This window comes from Pygocentrus nattereri, chromosome 15 (assembly GCF_015220715.1).
Source record: "Pygocentrus nattereri isolate fPygNat1 chromosome 15, fPygNat1.pri, whole genome shotgun sequence".
NCBI classification, from domain to species: domain Eukaryota; kingdom Metazoa; phylum Chordata; class Actinopteri; order Characiformes; family Serrasalmidae; genus Pygocentrus; species Pygocentrus nattereri.
The window spans coordinates 17,069,187-17,094,121 of record NC_051225.1 but is presented as its reverse complement, the minus strand read 5'-3'; the positions used below and the strand labels follow the sequence as shown (position 1 = coordinate 17,094,121).

The 24,935-nt window shown below is 41.2% G+C and overlaps 1 protein-coding gene across 2 annotated transcripts in view; it reads left to right on the top strand.

Moving 5' to 3' along the window:
• Positions 1-24,935, top strand: part of dennd2b (DENN domain containing 2B) — an 89,856-nt gene that overhangs the window by 49,812 nt on the left and 15,109 nt on the right. For both annotated transcript variants that reach the window (XM_017700636.2, XM_017700635.2), the window contains exons 5-13: positions 3,928-4,073; positions 4,989-5,204; positions 14,403-14,499; positions 14,624-14,668; positions 16,415-16,599; positions 17,151-17,260; positions 17,810-17,879; positions 20,248-20,325; positions 24,665-24,805. In XM_017700636.2, the coding sequence (XP_017556125.1) occupies positions 3,928-4,073; positions 4,989-5,204; positions 14,403-14,499; positions 14,624-14,668; positions 16,415-16,599; positions 17,151-17,260; positions 17,810-17,879; positions 20,248-20,325; positions 24,665-24,805 (1,088 nt within the window). The remainder of the gene's footprint in view (positions 1-3,927; positions 4,074-4,988; positions 5,205-14,402; positions 14,500-14,623; positions 14,669-16,414; positions 16,600-17,150; positions 17,261-17,809; positions 17,880-20,247; positions 20,326-24,664; positions 24,806-24,935) is intronic.

The window sequence follows — 24,935 nt, the reverse complement described above, 5'->3', positions numbered from 1 at the left end:
TGTGCCCGGCACTCCCTTAGTGTTTGTTTCTGTAAGCAGAGAAACTGATTAGTGGCCACCAGCACTTCAGTGGTCAGAGAGGCATATCATTTCTGCCAGCATGTTGTCATTACTTAGCTTCGTTTTGGGAGCGTTATGGAGCATTATGGAACGGTCTGGGGTGACTGTGGCCCTGTCATTGTGTCTCCGCTTTAAATCTACTGTGATTCTCAGCAGTCTGTCTTCTGAGTGAGAGGGAAGAGCCTTGATGATGGTCATTTCTGTGTTCTAGATTTTAAGGATGGTGTATAGTTAGGCATCACTTTGGGTAAAGCTTTTTTTTGGATTTGTGAAGCTTTTGGGCTTTTGTGAGTCATGCCTTTCACAAGTGGGGGTTTGTTTGTAGTGATCAGCAGCAGGCCAAAGGGTTTTGGAATGCAGAGCACATATTGAAATGGAAATGGTGCACACTGTTTCACATTGTGCTCTTTTCTGCTTCTAGACATGGACCAAGATGCAGATTATCTTTTTACTGTTTCCCACAGTAAAACCCTAAGGAGTGCTTACATGCAATCCGGCCAACTTGTTTTACAGATGTAAATCAGCCAAATGTAGAAGTTATGTATCATTTAGTATGTTTAGCTTGCTTCCTCTTTACTGTGCTGCATGTTTGGGCATTTCAGTCATATGTACTAATAATGAAGTTGTAAGGCATTATTTGAAAATATTTGAGTAGTCTGGAACTGGGTGTTTTGTTTGCGTTGTAATAGGGTTTTCATGTATTGTTTGGAAGACAGTCTACACACTAAATAACGTTACTACACATTGGATGCCTTAGACAGGTGGTGTGAAGCATCCATTGTTTTTAATGAAGTTGAACATATCGCCACCATTTGGCTTTCGGCTTTGATACTAGTCAGTAACATCCATCACTGGAAAACGCCTGGGAAGTTGTCAGCTTGCTTTTTTGTGTTCAGAAACAGGTTGGAAAAAGACGTAATACACAACATGTAAATTTGAATTAACATCGAGAAGGGCAGTCAATTTAAAGTCTTGGCAAGAGCCTGGCAATATGATATGCATCAGGAAAATTTGACTTCCTGTATAGTCAGAACAGTGGGATCTGCTTTTGCATTTATCTCAGTCCCTGTAACATCCAACATCATAGCACTACGTTTTGTGGAGTCTGAACAGAGGAATTAACATTTGCTTGCATCAGTAAGAATAAACTAAAATGAAATGAAAGCTCAACGTGGGCGCAGTGATGTCAGTGATGTGTGGTCAGGAGGGTGTGGTGTAACGAGGCTCTGTTGTATTCACCATATAAGAGAAGCCTTATTCTCACAATTTATGCTGCTTTATCAAACTGTAGCTCATATTTATAGGTAGAGCTCCTTCCACATCCCAGCTTCTTGTTCGAATTTTCCCATTCCACCTTAAATTGTGCATCAGATATTATAATGCTTTAGGTGCCAGAAACTACCTACTGCACCATTGAAGGTGAAATGGGAAAATTCTGAGAAGAAACTGAGGATTAGGAAGACAACTTCTGCCTCATCTAAATCTCCTTACCAAAAATGACCAGCATTAAATCACTTCATCAGGGGGTAAGAAGTTATATTGAGCTGGACAGTACAACAGACTGTACCAGACTTGAAGAAAAACTGAATTAACATTAAAACACTGTAGTGATGAGGGCAGCACGTTTGATGATTCGGACTCCAGTCTAAGTTTTCAGCCATCGGTGATAGCATTACCAGAGCTGGTTTATGAGGAGTTTAGCCTCTTACTGTTTTCCACTTTATATAACAAACATGACTGCAAAACACCAAAAGGCACCTGTGAACGAGTCCTCAATGAATGGGGGTGAATTGAGCTAAACAGTTAAAATAGTCTCTATTCACTCGCCCAGAACTTTCATTTAATTTTAGACAGTAGAAGTACGCGTTTCACTAAAGCGAAAAGAAAACTCACCTGCATGTTTCCTTCTCTCAACTGCAAACGGGTTTCGGGCAGCAGGATGCTAACATTACTGCTGCTGAGTGCTGATCAGTTGGCGAGTGGAGCAGCTCATTGGCTGTTCGCGCTCACAGACGTCAGGCACCATTTTAAACTCCTATTACTCAAGCTCTTAGCAATATAACAGCGGTTTTAAAGTTTTTTTTGTTGTTCAGGTGATGATTGAATTCTTTTACATTAAAAATGTTCTAGCATTTATAAGCTGTGATTAGCTAATGCCAATGTTAGCGGTGCAGCCTTTACGCTGCTTGTTTTTGAATTGAATTGAACCTTTAGCCAGCTGTGTTTGAACACATCCACATTTAACCCATCCGTGCAGTGAAACACCACATACACACTAGTGGGCAGTGAGCACACTTGCGCCCGGGGAGCAGTTGGGGGTTAGGTGCCTTGCTCAAGGTCAGTCTCGTGCAGTCAGCCGAGGGGTCGAACTGGCAACCTTCCGGTCACAAGGCCGGCTCCCTAACCTCCCTAACCCCACAACTGCTTATGTTGAAATGTAAGAGTCTAATGGCTGAAGACAGAATGCAGCACTTGCTGTTCACTAGAAAGTGAACCACTGTCTGCCACAAATCTTTGCATGTGTTAACTATTTATTTAAAAATCATTACTGTGTTTTTGAGAGTAGATACAGCATCACAAAACATAATATCGTGATACTCAAATATTACTGTTTTCCTCTAATGACCCATGCCAAGCATTTATTGCCCCAGCTAACATCACTAGCCTAATCTCATTGTGCCTTAGTTCACATTGTGAATGAAAGTAGAAGGTAAAGTGTAAAGTTGTGGTTTATGTTTATCAACACATTAATGCAATGCTTTATATGTAAGAGAGCTGCAATTTGCTGTGCAGCACTTCTCGGCTTGTCGTCTCTTCTTTAGGTGGCTGTATTAGTTTTTCTGTGTTTCCATTACTGGAAAAGATAGATCAAAATGTAAGACGCAGGCTCTTAACTGTCCTCTGGTGGAGTAAAGACATCAGACTTCAACACCTCCTTAAATATGAGAAAATGATTTTCATTACCTATCAAAACCGCTACTCATCCCTGATGTGCTCATGGCTGTAACTGTGTTTGTTGCTGTGGTTGGTTATGCTTTATTATGCTAAAGCACACTGTAAGGGGATTTGTATGCTGATGCTTCAGGCCTCTGAAGACACATTGGTCTGTGTACATGCTCCTATCTTAGCGTATCATTGGCCCGTTGTGCTGGATGCATTGTGGAGTCTAAGGACCTGTGTTCAACAGAAACTCTTGCATGGAGACAATGCACTTGAGCTTCAAGCCTGCCAGAAGTAAACCTGGATGACTCATCTGCTTAAAACCCTAGTTGCTGATGTTTGCTTTTAATCTGAGTCTCTCTCTCTCTCTCTCTCTCTCTCTCTCTCTCTCTCTCTCTCTCTCTCTCTCTGTGTGGACGAAAATACCTTGTTGATGTGAGAGGTCAGAGGAGAATGGGCAGACTGGTTCGAGATGACAGAAATGCAACAGTAACTCAAATAAATGAACAAAATCTCTGAGGAATGCTTCCACCACCTTGTAGAAAGTATGCCATGAAGAATTAAGGCAGTTCTGAAGGCAAAAGTGACTAAGAGACTATGGTTAATTTGCACTGTAGTTAAAAGAAGCAGCTGTTACTCTCTCTTTCTCTCCCCCCCCCCGTCTCTCTCTTTCTCTCCCTCTCTCTCTCTCCCTCTCTCTCCCTCTCTCTCTCACTCTCTCTCTCACTCTCTCTCCCTCTCTCTTTCTCTCTCTCTCTCACTGTGTCTCTCAATTTCTCTCTCTCTCTCTATCTCTCTCTCTCCCTGTCTCTCTCTCTCCCCCTACCTCCCGCTCTCTCTCTGTCTCTCTCTCTGTCTCTCTCTCTGTCTCTCTCTCTCTCTCTCTCTCTCTCTCTCTCTCTCTCTTTCCCACTGATCTGCTCACAGAGTCTATGAAAGAGAATCCGTACGAGGATGTGGATCTGAAGGGGAGAGGTGCAGGCCGCAAGTCCCGGCTGTTACCCGAGAGGTCTAACGACTCACTCAGCAGGATATGGACCTCCCAGGACAGGAAGTTCGCTACACCTCCCCAGGTAACTCTACCTCATCAACTTGATTGATTTAACTTTCCTCTGTAAAACAATGATCAGATTAGCTGCTCCACAGAACGTAGAACGGACCTGTGACCAGCGGGACTGTTTAGTTTTCTAAAACTGTGGCTAAAATCAAAAGTGGCAGTATAAATATTTTCTAAAAAACACCAAAACTAAATCAAAAAAGAAACTTCAGTTGTAATATTTTTTTCAATGCGTGAATCAGAGTTTAGAACTGGATCCGTTCTGTCTTTGGTTGGCTTTAGGAGAACTCGGTGCCTAGTAGTGGGCCAGTAGTGGGCACAGTAGTGTGTGTGAGTGTGTAAGTGGAGAAATCACCTTTAATACCTTTAATGCAGCAATATAGGTTGAACACAAAGCACCATCATAATTTCAATAAAATGGGTCCAAATATTTAGCATGACGACAGCATGCATTACCTTAGAATGGGGGAAAATTTAAATTTATGAAAATTAAGAGCTAATTATCATCAGTAAGCTGCTGAAAGCTGGTGCTGCAATATTTGTTATTTAATTGTTACTTGCATCTGTTGAATTGTTTGTACATATTTGATCACTGCTTACCAGAATTTTTCACTGCCTGCCATAAGTATCGACTTAACTGGTGACAAACCTGTCATATCAATCGTTATTGGTGATAAACTTGTCATATTGAACGTTATTGGTGACAAACCTGTCATATCGATCCTACCCTACAGCTGATAAAATTCAAGTAAATATGAGGTCGCAGCTTAAACACACTGTTCATGTAATGAAACAATTCCACGTATGACACACTGCACACTTTACTGGAGATTATCTAAGAGGTTATAACCCTCTTATAGTGTATCACATGTCAGTTTGGGTTCCATTTTTGCACATAGCCTAATGTTCTTCTTTTCCTCTCTGCCTCCAGCTCCCTTCTAAGCCAAGCACTCAGTCATTGCGGCTCCCGGGCCCTGCTGACAGGAAGAGCCACCGCTTGTCCCGCTTGTCTAAGAGGCACAGTCACGATGACATGTTGCTGCTTCCCCAGCTGGGCATGGCCTCACCCTCTTGTGGGCTGCTGGATGACAGCCTGAGCAGTGCCAGTGACACGCTGGCCTCCCGCAGAAAGAGACGGATTCCCAAGGTAGGATGGAGCAGAACTCCTTGGATAACTGTATTAGAATGACCAATATACATGTATATTATACAGTGCCATGCGAAAGTACTCAACCTTTTTAAAAGCTATCAGATTTATCTGGATTACAGATGACCGTTGTGAAGATGTTTCCAACCAGTATTTTTTAACTGCAAACCAAATATGTTCTTAAAGTATATTTTAGTCAAAATTAATGATTTGTCAACAGATCCATAAAAAATAACTGGAAAATGCTGCTTGTGTAAGGTTTCAACACATGTAGACGTACTTGGTACTTGGTAGAAGCACCTTTTGCTGCAATAAGTCTATTAGGGTCAGTTTGTAGCACCGTTGCATATTATTTCGCAGTGATTTTCACTCATTATTCATGGCAGATTGGCACCAGGATGTTCATCTTGGTTCACTGGCACTGCCATATTTCACACAGCGCCACAGATTCTCGATTGGATTGCAGAACATTCACCTTCTCTTCACACATTTTCTTCAGCAGTGACTTCTTTCTGGTCACCTTCCCATGCAGGCTAGTTGTATTCCGAGCTCATGATCTGCACCGTCACTCCGATTTCAGGCGCTGAACTCTGTAGCTCATTCAGAGTGATTTTGGCCTCACTGTGGCTTCCCTCTTTATGCTCTGGTTCTGAGTTTTGAGAGACAGACTTGTCAGGGTTCAGATCCACAGTCTGATCAATGGTACTTTAGCTAAGGGGCTCTTTTGTCCAGAAACGGTGAATGTCTTAAGCTTTTTAAGTCTGTGGACCTGCCGGTGGTTCCAATATGCAATTTATCATATTTTTTACTGTAGAACTTTAATATGTCATAAGCTTCACTCAACAGGTGGGTGTCATGTGAGTATCATATGACACTGGGTGTCATATTAAAGTCAGCCCATTATTCCACAAATCTGAGCTACAAACTGGATCTCAGACGGCATCTCTTCAGTGATCTGCTCTGTAAAAGTTATTTTTATAAAATAACACAGAGCGTCAGAGATTTTTAACTTTCGTCAGTAAATTGTAAGCATATAGAGATATGTTTAGATCATAAAACACATGTTCTGTTCATTTGAGGGAAACTTAAAAAAAAAAAAAGGACCAGTTGTAAGCCGAGTGTGTCCTCGTTAGCACAGTATCACAGGGGTTAAATACTTATGCAAGTAGCATTTTTCAGCTAGTCATTTTTTATCACAGAAGATTTTTCTTACATTTAAGCAGTGTCATTTTAAATAAATTAATTCATTATGAATTTTTAGCCTTTTACAGTAAAATATGACCCAACACAAAACATTAAAGTTTTGCGAGAGACTGAGAGCACGTCACTGCGAGTGACTGAGAGCACGTCACTGTGGCAACGTTTTGTGCTATAAGCTTCTAAATCGACCAAAAGCGGTAAGTACCTGAAATATCATGGCTTCTGCTGGTTGTTTTGTCTGCTCAGAGTGTGGCATGTTTAGTTTAATCCCCTTTTCTGCCTCTAGTGATAATAATAGTGGCTGTGTTTGTGCTAAGTGCCAGCTAGTTAGCTCTCTGGTGTAGAAAGTGGACCAGCTAGAGGTGCGCATCCTGGGGTTATTAAAGGACAGACAGCAAGATTCAGTGTTAGCAGCTCCAGCCCTAGGGAGAGTTAGCACCCCCTTGACTCCGGTGTTAGAGCCCTTACAGCGGGACGAATGGGTGACGACTCGGCGGTCGAGCCGGAAAGCTAAGGCTAATGCTAATGCTGAGGCCAAAGCTAGCCCACCGGAACACCACACTCCTCCGATTCGTGTGTCAAACAGGTTTGCCCCGCTCAGGGAAACACCCACTGTGGAGCCTGTTAAAAGTACTCTGGTTATAGGAGACACGATTGTCCAACACGTGAAATTAGCTACTCCTTTAGGGGCGCCAGCACTAACAGTTAGAAGTTTATCGGGAGCCAGAGCGCCGGACATTAGCGCTTAGACTGTTAGCTGATCAGAAATAATCGAGGATAGTCATTCATGTAGGGGACAGTGATATTCATCTGCGGCAGTCTGAGATAACTAAGGGTAAGATTAGAGAAGTGATTAAACAGGCCCAGCCGATGTCTGATGCCATAATTTGCTCTGGCTCCATCCCAATTTGGTGCGGCACGGAAGCCTACAGCAGGCTTTCAGCGTTAAACTGCTGGATGTCCAGGAGACGCGATTTATAGGAGACACGATTGTCCAACACGTGAAATTAGCTACTCCTTTAGGGGCGCCAGCACTAACAGTTAGATGTTTATCGGGAGCCAGAGCGCCGGACATTAGCGCTTAGACTGTTAGCTGATCAGAAATAATCGAGGATAGTCATTCATGTAGGGGACAGTGATATTCATCTGCGGCAGTCTGAGATAACTAAGGGTAAGATTAGAGAAGTGATTAAACAGGCCCGGCCGATGTCTGATGCCATAATTTGCTCTGGCTCCATCCCAATTTGGTGCGGCACGGAAGCCTACAGCAGGCTTTCGGCGTTAAACTGCTGGATGTCCAAGTGGTGTTCCGAAAATCAAGTGGGCTTTATAGACGGTTGCGTTTCGAGAGCAAGCCTGGTCTTATATGTAGGGATGGTGTCCACCCCACACGGGAGGATGCTGCCTTGCTTTCTTGCAGCATAGCTCATAGTCTTTCAGTTAGTTGGCAGAGTAATGTAAACAGCTGCTGACAATCCAGAGCCGGGACCAGGCCGCAGACAGACAGGCTAAACCGACAGTCTGCGATCCACCTTGAGGCGTCACCCAGGTTCAACTTTATTGAGACTGTGTCTTTGCCCCAAATTAAAACTAAATTTAATCATAGAAAAGTTCAGTCATCCCATTTAAACAACTTAATCAATATATATATCCGTATTCAGAAAATAGGACTAACACCTTAGATCTAAAATTTGACTACTCAATATAAGATCACTAAACTCCAACGTACTTCAACGTAAATGAAATTCTAAGCGATCATAAATTTGACATTTTCTGTCTCACTGAAACATGGGTTAGACCAGATGAATATTCAGCTTTAAATGAAGCCACCCCTGTAGGCTATAATTATGCACATAGGCCAAGATTATTAGGCAAGGGAGGTGGAGTCTGTGTAATCTACCTAGTAGATTAGGGTAAAATACCCTAGATATTAGTCAGAAACAATGTAACACTTTCACTTCCTTTGAGGCCCTTTCCATTCACGTTACAAATCCGGTCACAAAAAAGAACGCATTTTCATTATTTAATATTTACAGGCCACCAGGGACCTACTCTGAATTTCTTTAATAATTTAGTGATTTCACTGCAAACCTGGCTGTGTGCAATGATAAAGTAATAGTTGTAGGAGTTTTAATATTCACTTTGAGAAGGTAGATGACCCACTAAAAAAGGCATTTACTTCCATTCTAGACTCTATTGGTATTACCCAAAATGTAACAGGGCCTACACACTACTGTAGTCACATGCTAGATTTAGTTTTGACACTAGGTGTTAACATAGACAAGCTTAATATCCTACCGCAAACCTCAGCAGTCTCCGACCATTACCTAATTTCATATGAGCTACGTCTTAGCCATAATATATGTTCGTCCCCTCATTATCCTAAAAACGCTCAATAAAACCGTTTACTGCCCTACACCAAACATTGATACACCTATCAACGCCAGTTTTCACTCCATCAGACCCAATAGTGTAAGATTTACTAACCCGTTATTTAGAAAATACCTTCCGATTCACTTTAGAAAAACAAAAAGAACTTAAACAAACCACTTAAAACAAAAAGAATAAGGCAGAAAAAACTCACCCCATGGTACAACGATAAAACCTGTACCTTAAAACAAACAGTTCGAACTAGAAGAGTTGAAACTAGAGCAGAAATGGCAACAAACCAAGCTGGAAGTGTTCCACTCTGCCTGGAAGGACAGCCTTATAGAGTATAGAAGTGCTCTCACTAAAGCTCACTCAGCATATCTGGCCTCGCTGATCGAGAACAATGAATATAAAAATCAGGCAGATACTGAACCAGAACAGCTCTACTAAAGATAACTAATGATCTTCTTGCCTCTGATCAAGGCTACATATCCCTGTTACTGCTACTTGACCTTTCGTTACAATAGACCACAATATTCTCCTAGAAAGGTTAGAAAACAAGGTTGGAATCACAGGGACAGCCCTATCATGGTTCCAATCTTACCTGACAGAACATTATCAGTTTGTCAGTGTAAACAATTCTTCTTCCAATTATTCAAAAGTAAGATTTGGAATTCCGCAAGGCTCTATTTTAGGACCATTATTATTTACACTATACATGTTACTGTTAGGCACAGTTATAAGTAACCTTGGCATTAACTTTCATTGTTACACAGACGATTCGCAACTGTACATATCAGCCAAGCCTGATGGCAAATACAGATTAAAGAAAATAGAGGACTGTGTAAAAGACATGAAATGCTGGATGTTATGGAACTTCCTCCTACTAAACAGTAACAAAACAGAGGTTCTCCTTCTGGGTCCTAAATTGGCAAGAAATAAACTACCAGATTTAATTTTAAATCTTGCCGACTTTCCAGTCACACCTGGCTCAGCAGCAAAAAAATCTTGGTGTCATAATTGATTCAGATTTAACATTCGATCAGCACACAGGCAGCATCACTAGGACAGCTTTTCTACATCTTTGCAACATTGCCAAGATAAGAAATGCCTTATTCCTGCATGATGCAGAAACACTAGTACATGCCTTTATTACTTCCAGGCTAGACTACTGTAACGCACTACTGTCAGGATGTACGAGCAGGAATTTAAGCAAACTTCAACTAGTCCAAAATGCTGCAGCCAGGGTCCTCACTAAAACTAGAAAATTTCATCATATCAGTCCAGTGCCATCATCACTTCATTGGCTGCCTGTTAAATTCCGTATTGATTATAAAATTCTTTTATTGATGTATAAAGCCCTACATGGTCTTGCTCCTGAGTACCTGCAAGACATTATTTCCCATTACTAGCCATCACGACTTCACAGATCCCAGAGTGCTGGCTTATTAATAGTTCCTAGAATTCATTAGGCTGCAGCTGGGGGAAGAGCTTTTTCTTATAAAGCCCCCAAACTCTGGAATGATCTTCCAGAAACTGTTCGGGACTCAGACACAGTCTCAATCTTTAAAACTAGGCTAAAAACTCACTTGTTCAGTTTAGCTTTTGGTAGGTAATGTTCCCCCTTAGATAAAGGCAGCAGATCCAGGGGTCCATGGACACAGGGAATTATAGTAAACTGAGACGCTGGTGCTGTCGTCCCGCTGCTCGCACTAAGGTTTGTGGACGGTGGAGCGGAGGGATGCCAAACTGTTTGAGTGCTCTCGTGTCTGTGTGTCCTTCTGGTTTTTCCTTTTAGTTAAGCTGTCATAGTCAGATCTGCCGGAGTCATTAGCCACCCTCTGGAAATGTTTACATCCCGTTTTACGTATAAACAGACAGAATAAAACTAATTCTAATACTAATACTAATAAATTTGATTTGATTTGATTAAAGTGTCATTAGTAATCCAGACAGACCTGGTGCAAGGCACTGTATTTGCTTACAACAGTATACGTAGTTAATCTACAGTTAAAGTATTGCAGCATATTCTTTGTTTATTGGAGTCAGACCTTTGGGCACAGCAATCTAATCATAGTTGCTCGTAACTGAGGAATTATGCAGCAGTACTGTGAGTCTTATTTTGTGGAAGCAGATGTTTCTGGGGAAAGTGCTCTCTCTCTGGCACAGTCCATTTTAAAGTTCATAAATATTAGCTGTAAGGTAAAAAAGGAAAGAAAAACATGTAACTCATTGCTCAAGTTCACATAAATGCACCAAACAGGGCACCGTACCACTTTCAGTCTCTTGCCCTGAAGGACTGAGAGATTAAGTTTCACTGTTTTTCCTGAGCTACGTATTGGACCAGTAGTTGTAGCTGGACCCGACAGCTGAAATGAGCACAGTATGCCTTTCATTAAATAGTTATCAACAACAGTCCCATATAACATGAAATCAGACCAGGTAAAGATGCAATCAGTAAAGTCTGAAATAAATAATTTGGTTTGGATACATTGACATACGGCTGTATACAAACACCTTTTTTCGGGAGTGTTTCAAGGTTCCTCTACTAGTGATGTTGCTTTTTAAGTAGCTTCTTATGCTTCAGTCACCTTTCACACCTTTAAAGTTTACTTTACAGTAGTACAGAGGTCTTTAATTAAAATTCAGTAAGGTCCAATTAAAGAAAATATCCTCAAGTGAAGGTCCAGAACATCATAATGTCTAACTTATATCATGATTCAGTGCCATATGCTGTATACTGAAGTAGCCTAGTAGGAATATCAACATTTTATACAGTCAACAACTGAGTATCAAATCAGATAAAGTACAATTCAGTCAAATTTCAACAACATTTATAGTCAGTTTTCTCTTTTTGGAGCATAACGTAAAATAATCTGACTGACTTTCTTCTCTGACTGCTGTTTCTCACTTCGTCCCTCCCCTGTGTGGCGTCACTCACTCGAGTCTCAGAGCTTAGAGGTTAGAGTAGGGACTCTGAACATGGTTGGGAACCACAGGTTGGTTGTCAGTTAGAGGAGAAAGAGGAATTTTGGAGTAAGATGGATGAAGTGGTAGATGGTGTCCCTAGAGAGGAGAGATTGGTGATTGGTGCAGATTTCAGTGGACATGTTGGTGAAGGGAACAGAGGGGATGAAGAGGTGCTGGGTATGTATGGTGTGAAAGACAGAAACGCGGAAGGTCAGATGGTTGTAAATTTTGCAAAGAGAATGGAAATGGCTGTGGTGAACACGTATTTTCAGAAGAGGGAAGAACACAGGGTGACATACAAGAGTGGAGGGAGGTGCACACAGGTGGATTATATCCTTAGCAGGAGATGCCACCTAAAGCAGATTGGAGATTGTAAAGTGGTGCCAGGGGAAAGTGTAGCAAGGCAGCATAGGGTGGTTGTCTGTAGAATGAGATTAGAAACAAAGAAGAGGAAGAGAGCGAAGACAGAACCAAATATTAGATGGTGGAAGCTGAAGGAGAAGGATGGTTGCAGGCAGTTCAGGGAAAAATTGCAACAGGCCCTTCGGGGCAGTGAGGAGCTACCTGAGGACTGGGAAACTACAGCTAAGGTGGTGAGAGAAACTGGCAAAAATGTGTTGGGTGTTTCATCTGGTCAGAGGAAAGAAGACAAGGAAAGTTGGTGGTGGAATGGTGAAATCCAGGAGAGTATTCAGAAGAAGCAGGCAGCTAAGAAAAAGTGGGATAACCAGAGAAATGAAGGAAGTAGGCAGGAGTACTGTGAGGCTAGTCGCATAGCGAAAAAAATGGTGGCAAAGGCAAAGGTTCAGGCCTGTGATGAGCTGTATGAGAGGCTGGACTGTAAAGAAGGAGTAAAGGACTTGTATCATTTGGCTAAACAGAGAGATAGAGCTGGAAAGGATGTGCAGCAGGTTAGGCTGATAAAGGATAGAGTGGCAGTGGACTTTTTAACCAGGTTGTTTAACAAAATGCTGGAGAGTGAGAGGATGCCTGATGAGTGGAGAAGCAGTGTATTGGTCCCCATTTTTAAGAACAAGGGTGATGTGCAGAGCTGCAGTAACTACAGAGGTATAAAGTTGATGAGCCACACCATGAAGGTATGGGAAAGAGTTGTTGAAGCAAGGCTAAGGCGAGAGGTTCAGATCAGTGAGCAGCAGTTTGGTTTCATGCCCAGAAAGAGTACCACAGATGCAATTTTTGCATTGAGAGTGTTGGTAGAGAAGTACAGAAAAGGTCAGAAGGAGTTACATTGTGTCTTTGTGGATCTAGAGAAGGCATATGATGGGGTGCCAAGAGAGGAACTGTGATACTGTATGAGGAAGTCAGGTGTAGCTGAAAAGTATGTTATGGTGGTGCAGGACATGTATGAGGATAGTGAGACAGTGGTGAGGCGTGCAGTTGGAGTGGCAGATGGTTTCAAGGTGAAGGTAGGGTTACATCAGGGATCAGCTTTGAGCCCCTTCTTGTTTGCAATGGTGATGGACAGGTTGACAGATGAGGTCAGGCAGGAGGCTCCATGGACCATGATGTTTGCAGATGACATTGTAATCTGTGGTGAGAGTAGAGAGCAGGTGGAAGAGAATCTGGAGAGGTGGAGGTTTGTAGAGGAATGAAGGTCAGTAGAGATAAGACGGAATACATGTGTGTGAATTAGAGGGAGGCAGGTGGAAAGTTGAAGATGCAAGGAGTCGTAAAGGTGGATGACTTCAAATATCTTGGGTCAACCATCCAGAGCAATGGACAGTGCAAAAAAGAGGTGAGGAAGAGGGTGCAGGCAGGATGGAGTGGGTGGAGACGGATGTCAGGGCTGATGCGTGAATGAAGGATAGCAGCAAGAGTGAAAGGGAAGGTTTACAAGACAGTAGTGCGTCCTGCTATGATGTATGGTTTGGAGACTGTGGCTCTGTCTAAAAGACAGGAGGCTGAGCTGGAGGTGGCAGAGATGAAGATGCTGAGATTTTTGTTGGGAGTGACAAGGCTGGACGAGATTAGAAATGAGCAGATCAGAGGGACAGTGAAGGTGGAGCAGTTTGGAGATAAAGCCAGAGAGGCCAAGTTGAGATGGTTTGGACATGTGTTGAGGAGGAATAGTGGATATATTGGTCAAAGAATGTTGGAGATGGAGCTGCCAGGTAGAAGGTAGACCTCAGAGAAGGTTTATGGATGTAGTGAAGGTGGACACGGAGATTGGTGTAATTGGTTGGTGTGAAAGTAGAGGAGGCAATGGATAGGGCAAGATGGAGGCAGATGATCCGCTGTGGCGACCCCTAAAGGGAGCAGCCGAAAAAAGAAGAAGAAGGAGGTTTACAGGATTCTTAATGGATTTGCAGGACTGTGTAGGTTTTTTCCTCTTGAATTGTTCTAAAAGGTTATTCGTAGTCTCAAGAATCAATGCCAACGCAGCTATAATGACACCAACTTATGAATTATGTTTGTGGTCTGTGCCAAAATTGCAGTGGTAAAATGACTCATAACTACAACCACAAGGTTGGAGGTTTAAGACCTTTCATGGTACACCAAAGAAACAGATTAAGTGTCAGAGATTTACAGGTTCTGATATCCTGTACTGTCAAAGGACTTACTGAGTGTTCCTGTGACTCACTTTAGACTTTACCCACATTCCTCCAATGTTCACCAACATAATTTTTCCCTCATCAGGTGGTGCAGAGAATAAACTCTATCTACTGTACAAAAAGAGGCAAGAAGAGACTAAAGAAGCTCTCGCTCAACAATATAGAGACTGCATCTCTAAGAGGTAGAGGTTTTCACTCATAGTACATCAGCCTTCCAAATAGTGCCCCAGGGGTCAGTGCTCGGTCCAAAAGCATAGCTTTGCCAAATTGCCATTTGACATCAAATACATTTTTTTCTGATTGCAGATGACAACAGTGAGAGTGAGAGTGACTCTGATGACAGGTTCAAAGGTGAGCGGTTCAGCACATATTGCTGAGTGATGGTCCCTGGTGGGCGGTTTGTTTTGTTTAAGGTTTTTTTATTTTTATTTTAAAGTCATCAAAGCTTTTGTTCCTCAGAGCATTCAACTGTACATGACCCTGAATGTGCATCATAAGTTAATGTCTCCAGAGGGTTGCTGTTATCAGATATCTCTTGTAAGACTTTATCTGGTTGCCAAAATCCTACATTAGCTGTTAAAGTCAACACAAATAATGTTGTAATAGCAATATATTAATACATTTTCACATCAGAACATCTGGGAAAGGATTGTCTGGCAGTACATATACACCAGATGTGCGTACATGAGACTTGATGTGGCTACAGTACATCTGAAATCAGCGTAAAGTTTATTAACACTATACCTAATCATGCAAACTGTGCACAGGACTGCCTAGTAATTAGGAACTCTGTATCTAAGCAGGTTTTCTCTAAACCTGTTGTTGTGTACATACATTTTTCCACTGATTGTCACTGAAACCTTTGAATTCTGAGGTCAGTAAATAGTTGAAATATTAGCAATATGAATATTGGAACATGCAAGCTATGTATTGATATTAAACTGATATTAAAAGACTTCAGCCTCACCAAAATAATCCACACAAACCAGTGAGCTTTCAGGTATGGTATTCAGGTATGGTATTCATAGTAGTAGCTTATAGTTTATATACCTGGTATTGTTATACATGTTTAATAGGCTTACTTGCATGTGATCATTTCTGTGTGTAATTTCAAGATGTTTATTAGCCTTACTCATATTTTGACTATTAAAATATTTAATTCCTCAAGAAATATATTTTCTTTTACTTCTAAAAGACTAAATTCAGATTAAGATCAGGTGACAGTGGTAGTCTGTAAAGGGTTTTGAATATTTTCCCAGAGTTCCTATCATGGGGTTGATGCTGACTACAGAGTGAAGCACAGCCTCAGAGGTTCATGCCTGTGAGGTGCAGGGTTTAGAAGGAAATTATGAAAAAGTGCAGCCATCAACAATCACGGGCTGAAAGACAAAATAATATAATATAATAATATAATGTGTATATATATATATTAGTTGTGTGTATGGACAGGGAGCAAATGAATCACCTTTTTTGGGATTAATAAAGTCCTCTCAACTGAACAATGTGAGCGGAGCACGTCTTCATGATCTGCATATCTATCTGGTTGCTAAAGCTGGCTTTGCTGATGAAAGTCTCTAATTCACTAAGTAACTAATGCTAAGTTGTGACTTCACATCATGGAATATGTAATTAGCCACATTTCAGATAAGGATGAGGGTGGAAGCACATTTGGTGTTGTGGTTGCGCAAAACCTTGTATCTCCATTTTTTTTCTTTTTTTACTTTTTTCCCTAATTTTGCATGTGTTTAATGGTGAATAGACCAACAGAAATGTTCCAAAATGACTTACGTCCATTACATGTTAAGAATGTTTGTTCCTCCTCTTATGATGTCATTTTAGACAAGGTTTTGTTAGGATAGCATCATTTGTTTCGTACATGCATTTTTGGGTAGAATATGTCCTCATTATGCCTGAAACCTGGTGCAAAAGTCTTTGTACATCTAGCCCTTAATGTACATACGACATTTCATGACCTAACAGCTATTTGTGATGTTTAGTACTGTAAGCAGTCTGATCTGTGCTCTGCTACTTGGGCATAATGAAATGCTCATCTTCAATATAAGTCTGTGTGTGCTCACTGTGGCTCTGTGTCCTCAGCTCACACTCAGAGGCTGCTGAAGTTACAGTCCATACTACGTCGGGCACCCAGCTATCGCACGCTGGAGCTCCAGCTTATCGAGTGGCAGGAGCGGGAGCTGTTTGAGTACTTTGTGGTTGTATCATTGAAGAAGAAGCCCACTAAGAACTCGTACATCCCAGAGGTCACCTACCAGTTCCCCAAGGTAATGATTTGACAACATCTTGATGTATGGTGTTTTTATTTGAACACCAAATCGTTGTGGAGTGGCTTCTGTTCATGTAGTGTTTTTTATTTTTATAGACACTTTAGAACTGTTTTGTTTCGGTCTTTTAAGTGTGCATCACTGCCATGGGTTCAGATTTAGAGATATTGGCTTTTGCTTCGCATTAGAGATTGTATAAAAGACCTATTGACACCAAGCGTGTTGCCAGGAGACCGTTGCCACAGCCAGCAAATGTTTAGCTATGCTGAAATGGGGATTTAATTAGCTTAGATATGGTTAGTTGACAGTGTCCCCTTGAGAAACTGAAAATATGTTGGCTGTCTGCCTGCTCAAGGGTTGACCCTGCTGACGTCATCATCTTGAATTGGAATAGTGGGGCACTGGGGACAAGGAAAGGGGAATGACCTTATGTAGGAGATGACCATTCCAGACATATTTCACATAGCAGTGGTGGTGGAACTGCAGGAAAATATTTTTAAAAAGTTATTTTTTTGTCTGATAGCTGTCCTTTTTCTGTCTTACTCGTGCAGCTAGAGAGGCCCACCAAGCAGATGAGAGAAGCCGAGCAACGGCTCAAAGCCATTCCCCAGTTTTGCTTCCCAGACGCAAAGGACTGGAGCCCCGTGTCTGAGTACAGCAGGTATTGCCCCCTCAGTACCAGTCTCTCTGCCTCTGCCTACACATGACTAACCACTGAAAGTCTTTCTTCTTCTGCTTGGCTGCATCTTTTCCAAAAGCACAGTCATGGATTGAGGTGAGAGCTGTTGTGCCCCTTATGACTTTTCTGTGTGTTTAGCCAAAAATTATGCTGTTGGACTTTCTGTGTAATTACTGTTCCTTAACAGCCGTGTCAAACTAAAAGATGCATGTGGCTTTCCCACCCCGTTCATAATAATTCATAATTAAACTGTAATTGCTCTTTTTAGGCAGTGTGGGCTTATAAAAAATTTATTTGCGTTTAGCCTCAGAATGAAAACTAAATCACCCCAGACTATTTTCTCTTAGTAATTCCAGTGCAGATAATTGGTTCTCCTGCATGGAACCCCAGCCGCCTCATCTCCTCCCCACGCTGCTTGTGCCTTAAATAAGCCACCAGCGTCAACACCGTTTCTACTCGGCTGGGTTTGAATACTTTTCCCCTAAAAAAATCAAATAGTAATGTGGGTATGATTTGTTTGTTTTGCTGCAGTGAGACGTTCTCCTTCATGCTGACTGGAGAAGATGGCAGCCGGCGCTTTGGGTACTGCAGGCGGCTCCTGGTAAGTCCCTGCTCACCTCATTATTTCCTCTTTCTGTGCTCCATTTGTTTGGGAGTGTTTGTTGGGTCTGGGTTTCTGAAACTACACATATATCACATGTTGCGTCACTGTAATTACAGGGTGAGCCTATGAATGGAGTTTAAATGATGACTGGTCAGCCACTTCAATGCGAGTCAGGCTGTATCTTTTTCTTTCCTTCTTTTTGTGGTCAAAGAGGAGCAGCTGCTCATAAACATTTCCCCCCTCGGTTTAATGGGACTTTCTCAGGAGAAGAACGAAAAGAAATGTTTGTCAGTGTAGAGAAAGATGCAGTAAGTTGTTTTTGTTTGTAGTTTTATTTTGGTTTGTTGTGAAATAACTTTGCATGCTCGACTATGAGCTGTGGAGTTAAGGATCTCATCAGTACAGGCGAACTCTTTGAACTTGTGCCAGTGCGTGTGGTCTGCCTTTGTCTAACGTGACAGGTTTTAGATTGTGACTGTGTATTAAAGCATGGAAAATCGGTTATCCACTTGATGAGCTACCATGGAAGTCATATGTTTCAAACCTCTCAGAGACAGTTCTTAGAGTATCTGTTTTATACGGTAATGTGAAGTAGTGACCACACTTCATTCTTATAATTTCTAGACAAAACATTCCTCAAGTACATGTGATTTACTTTTCATAACCTGGGAAAAACAGAAAACATGCAATCACGCAGAATTTCAGTTTTTCAGTATTTAATCCGACACTCTTTGCCTTTATTATGCCCCCTAAATTTTCGAAGAAATCTGCAGTGATATTTTCCCACACCTCCAAGGTTCAGTCGTGGACATTGGTTGAATTTTCTGATTCTCATGATTCAGAAAAATCCTAAACACTTGATGTTGAGGTCGGGGCTCTGGGAGGGCCAGTCCATTGTTCTGAGTGCACCAACAGCTCCTTTGTTTGATTTGCGATTCATTTTTTCTAGTTCCTTTTCTCAGTAACAGCAACACATCCTTTCATATCCATAGTGTTGAGTCATCTCACAGTGGAACGTTTTTTCCAGATTTTTTAAGATCGGAAAAGAATGGAGCTTGATTTTCTTATTCCTTTAAACAAGAAAACATCAAGTACTGTTTATCTGATGGAAAGAGTTTTGGTGTTCGATCAGGTCTTGCATAGATGTGAAGAGCAGCATTTGTTTGGATCTTTGTCATTTTTTGAGTTGCGGTTTTGGAAAATCCTGTTTTTCCACTTTTTCTTTTGACTTTCCGCTTCCTTATGTAAGTGGATTATCATACGTCTAATCTACAGAAAAAATAAATAACTTGTACTTAATGGTTGTTTTGACTGGAAATTAAATAAACGAAGGGTGGTCTCTGACATTTGTGCTGTACTGGAAAGGTATGAACATGATCTCATATGAAGGGGAATCACTCTAGCTCTGAGACATTTGATAAAAATGGACCTGAAGTGCTGGAGGTTTTTTCTAGAGTAGATGTGGATGTCCTGTTTGAGAGCAGGCCTGTGGGGAGAGTTTTGCATGGAGGAAGTCCAGGGGCTGGCATCAGGGCAGCATTCCTGAGGATTTCAGCCTAGCTCCACATGCTTGACTTAATCATCCATTTGTAAAAAGGCAGCAGAAGAGAATTGCATACCTAATATGGAGAAGTGAAATCGAGAATTCCTTTGTGTGTGGATGTGTGTGCATGCGCTGGAAGGCGATTCTAATAACCTGACTGATTCCTCAGAAAAAGGCTAGGCTTTGATTATTTAGTGGACTGTGTATGACTAATCATTAACGTTGTGCAGCTGCACCTGTAAGTTGTTTAGAATGGAAGACTCATCCTGAGGACTGTGTGTTCTTCCAGACTGTGGATTATCACCATGTGAAAGTAAAGCTTAACCATAAAGACAGATCATACAACGCAGCCTGGGTCAATGTAGTCTGAATAGAGCCGTTACACTAACGCTTCAGTCCTCAGGTTTTTAAAAGGACCTCTTAACAAGTCAATTTAAACAGCAGGAAAACTGTGGCTCACCCAAACCCATTGATGTGGTTTTTACCTTTCAAAGCACCGTTTTAAGTGGTTTACCAGGGTGATGGCTCTCTCTCTGTCTCTCCCTGTTCTCTCTCTCTCTATCTGTGTCTCTCTCTGTCTGTGTCTGTCTCTCTCTCTCTTTCTCTCTCTCTGTGTCTCTCTCTCTGTCTCTGTCTCTGTCTCTCTCTCTCTCTCTCTCTCTCTCTCTCTCTCTCTCTCTCTCTCTCTCCGTCTCTGTCTCTCTCTGTCTCTCTCTCTCTGCCTGCTGTCTGTATATTGACTATGGAAATTATGGTGAATGCTTGGGTCTGTTGTTACATGCTCTTTGCCATTTCATGTGTATGATCTTTCCTCTTATGCAGCCAAGCGGGAAAGGACCTCGCCTTCCAGAAGTGTATTGTGTCATCAGCAGGCTGGGATGTTTCGACCTGTTCTCCAAGGTGAGCTCATAGTCATGCCTCCTCCATGCTGACCCCACCTCCCTCAGGGCAGCCACAACAAACTGGCCCACCATCCAAATGAGTCCAAATGGGAAAAGAAAAAAAAATACACACACACACACACACACACACACACACACACACACACATATATAATGTGTGTGTGTGTGTGTGTGTGTGTGTGTGTGTGTATATATATATATATATATATATATATATATATATATATATATATATATATATATTCCAATGAATTTGGGACGTTATGTAAATGAAACAGAAATAAAAACAGAATACGATGATTTGCAAATCCTTTTCAACCTATATTCAATTGAATACACTACAAAGACATTTACACTACAAAGATATTTAATGTTCAAACAGATAAACTTTATTGTTTTTTGCAAATATTCACTCATTTTGAATTTGATGCCTGCAACACATTCCAAAGAAGTTGGGACAGGGGCATGTTTACCGCTGTGTTACATCACCTTTCCTTTTAATTGTTGAAGCTTTGTAGGTGGAATTCTTTCCCATTCTTGCTTGATGTACAACTTCAGTTGCTCAACAGTCCGGGGTCTCCGTTGTCGTATTTTGCACTAGATAATGCGCCACAGGTTTTCAATGGGAGACAGGTCTGGGCTGCAGGCAGGCCAGTCTAGTACCCGCACTCTATTACTACAAAGCCACACTGTTGTAACACGTGCAGAATGTGGCTTGGCATCGTCTTGCTGAAATAAGCAGGATGTACCTGAACAAGACGTTGCTTGGATGGCAGCATATGTTGCTCCAAAACCTGTATGTACCTTTCAGCATTAATGGTGCCTTCACAGATGTGCAAGTTACCCATGCCATGGGCACTAACACATCCCCATACCATCAGAGATGCTGGCTTTTGAACTTTGCACTGATAACATTCTGGACAGTCCTTTTTCCTCTTTGGCCGGAGGACACGACGTCCATGATTTCCAAAAACAATTTGAAATGTGGACTCGTCAGACCACAGGACACTTTTCCACTTTGCGTCAGACATCTCAGATCAGCTCAGGCCCAGAGAAGCCGGCGACATTTCTGGGTATTGTTGATATATGGCTTACGCTTTGCATGGCAGAGTTTTAACTTGCGTGACGAACTGTGTTCACTGATGATGGTTTTCTGACATGTTCCTGAGCCCATGTAGTAATATCCATTACAGAATGATGTCGGTTTTTAATGCAGAGCTACCTGAGGGATGGAAGGTCACGGGCATTCAATGTTGGTTTTCTGCCTTGCCACTTACTTGCAGATTTCTCCAGATTCTCTGAATCTTTTGATGATATTTTGGACTGTAGATTATGATAATCCCTAAATTCCTTGCAATTGCACGTTGAGAAATGTTGTTCTTAAACTGTTGGACTATTTGCTCACGAAGCTGTTCACAAAGTGGTGAACCTTGCCCCATCCTTGCTTGTGAACGACAAAGCCTTTCAGGGATGCTCCCTTTATCCCCTTTATACCCAATCATGACACTCACCTGTGGAATGTTGCAAACAGGTGTTTTTTTGAGCATTCCTCAACTTTCCCAGTCTTTTGTTGCCCCTGTCCCAACTTCTTTGGAACGTGTTGCAGGCATCAAATTCAAAATGATTAGCAAAAAACAGCAAAGTTTATCCGTTTGAACATTAAATATCTTGTCTTTGTAGTGTATTCAATTGAATATAGGTTGAAAAGGATTTGCAAATCATCGTATTCTGTTTTTATTTATGTTTTACACAACGTCCCAACTTCATTGGAATTGGGGTTGTATGTATGTATGTATGTATGTATGTATGTATATATGTATATATATATATATATATATATATATATATATATATATATATATATATATATATATATATATATATATATATATATATGACAATACGTATGTTATGTACACCAATCGGCCACTTCATTAAGTGCAACTCTTTGTATCCTCACTCTTTGTCCTCTTTGTCCATTTTATCAGCTCCACTTACCAGATAGGAACACTTACAGTCTGTAGTAAATCTTTTTTTTTCTGCATACTTTGTTATCCCCCTTTACCCTGTTCTTCAGTGGTCAGGACCCCCATGGACCCTCACAGAGCAGGTACTATTTGGGTGGTGGGTCATTCTCAGCACTGCAGTAACACTGCCGTGGTGGTGGTGTGTTAGTGTGTGTTGTGCTGGTATGAGTGGATCAGACGCAGCAGTTCTGCTGGAATTTTTAAACGCTGTGTCCACTCACGGTCCACTCTATTAGACACGCCTACCTTGTTGGTCCACCTTGTAGATGTAAAGTCAGAGACAATAGCACAGCTACCACCAGTGTGGCTGCAGTGCTGAAAATCATCCACCATCTAAATAGTACCTGCTCTGTGAGGGTCCATGGGGGTCCTGACCACTGGAACACAGGGTAAAAGGGGGCTAACAAAGTGTCAGAGAAACAGATGGACTACAGTCTGTAACTGTAGAACTACAAAATGCTCCTCTACGGTAAATGGACTCCATTAAATAAACAAGGAGTTTAGATACAAGGAGGTTTTCTTAATGAAGTGATTTGGTCATTGTATATCATTACTTAAAAAACAAAAACTCTAAGATGGTATATTTACAGTAAAAGGCAAAAAAAATTTACTTATAATTTAAGTTAATGTAGTCTTATCCCCCAAGTTATTTTTGGACTATTTCCATTGATCCATTCATGCTAAAACAATACAAAGACAGGTGTTGTGCTCAAATGTTGAGGGACAATAACAAACATGCATTGACGTATATTGAAGATACACTATTTCAGTGTGTGTATGTATATATATATATATATATATATATATATATATATATATATATATATATATAACTGTGTACCTCTGCTAAATATAATTTCTATTTGTATTGTGTATATCCCATTGAACGTTTGTAGATACGCATACTCAGGCTACGCATACTCAGGCTACATACTATCTTTGCTAGTTACCAGTATGTTAGAGAGAAAGACGGTCCTGAGCTCAGGTACTGCTAGAAACAAAAGTCATTGTTGATACAGAGAGAAAAAGGAACAGACGTGAACACAGAGCAGTGCAATATATTACATAAGTGCAGTACAATACGTTACAATGCAGTACAATAGGCATATAGAGAGATATATGGCCATATATAAAATTTCTTATGGGAAATCCCATATCTGACTCCTGCTGGCACTTAGCCAGTCATCGAATCCGTAGTGATCCTGCTTTGAATAATCCGTATTTTATCTCTCTTGCTCCGTTATCCTCGTATACTTGCCTCGTCCTCTTTCATCTCACTCGTGTGAACATTAAACACAGAGTTCTTTCTACCTGTCCTATCAGTTTCTTCATAAATCCGCTCTCTTAGGAGCATGTGTAGCTCAAGAGTATAGCAAATTTAAGCGAAACCATCATGCCACATCTTTCATGATGTCATAGGGAGTTTGAGGATAAGAGTAAGATTATTGTGGGAAAAGCCAAGAAAGATTTATAAAAAAAAAAAAACGACTCTACTGCAACTAACCATTGGTCAGCATAGTGATAAGTGGAAAATGTCTGTGGGATTGAGAAAAATGTTTCTGGAATGATACATAATACACTTTTATCAAACCCTGAATCCAAAATGGATACAAAACATGGCCCAGCAGTGTAAGGTTACACTTCAGAAAACAAAAAACTAATTATGACACCCTGCAATCAGTCTCTATATGAAGCCTGAAGGCCAAACCGCGATGACTTAGTCTTTATGTAATTCATTTCACATGGTCCATCGCTCTAAGGGCTCTGACTAGGGGTGGACGGTATGGTGGTTTTTAGCATTATGGTAATAAACTATGTCACATTAATCCTGTTTAACCCTATTGAGCTGAATATTTTGCGTGATACATTCCGAGACTTTGGCTACGTTCCCTTTAACTCATTTGAATCTGATGCCAGGGGAATTATGGGTTCCGAGTGAGTGGGCAGCACAGTTCAGATCGATGAACAATAAAAGTAAAGATTAAACACTTCTGATGTCTAATTTATACTCCTATTATTGTGATTCGCTTGTTCAAAAAGGGATTTTGTGAGACAAATTTAATAAAACTGATTTTGTGGTTTCCTTAGATCTCATTCTTTACATATGAAATAAACTGAGTTATTGATGGAGAGATTTTTGGCATCTGCCTTAAAGGGGTGATTGAATGTAATGTGTGTGAAAGGTTGAGTAAATATTTTTACCATTCATAGTTTTGCATATTGAATGTCGTGAAAATCCCTTGAAGTGTTGTGATTGTCATATTTTTGCCATATCACCTACCTCTAGTCCATTTTGGTACCTTTTTCCAGATCCTGGATGAAGTGGAGAGGAGGAGAGGGATCTCAGCAGCGCTGGTCTACCCCTTCATGCGCAGTCTGATGGAGTCTCCATTCCCAGCCCCTGGCAAAACGATCAAAGTTAAAACCTTCCTGCCTGGTGCAGGTAACGAGGTAAGATAGCTGAATCATTAGCCCTAAATCAGTTTTCAGAATTCTCATATTTCAGAAGTGGGTAATGTGCAAATGAGCCTCTAACCAATCACCAAATATATTATTGTGTGCTGTGAGCATCCTGACCAAT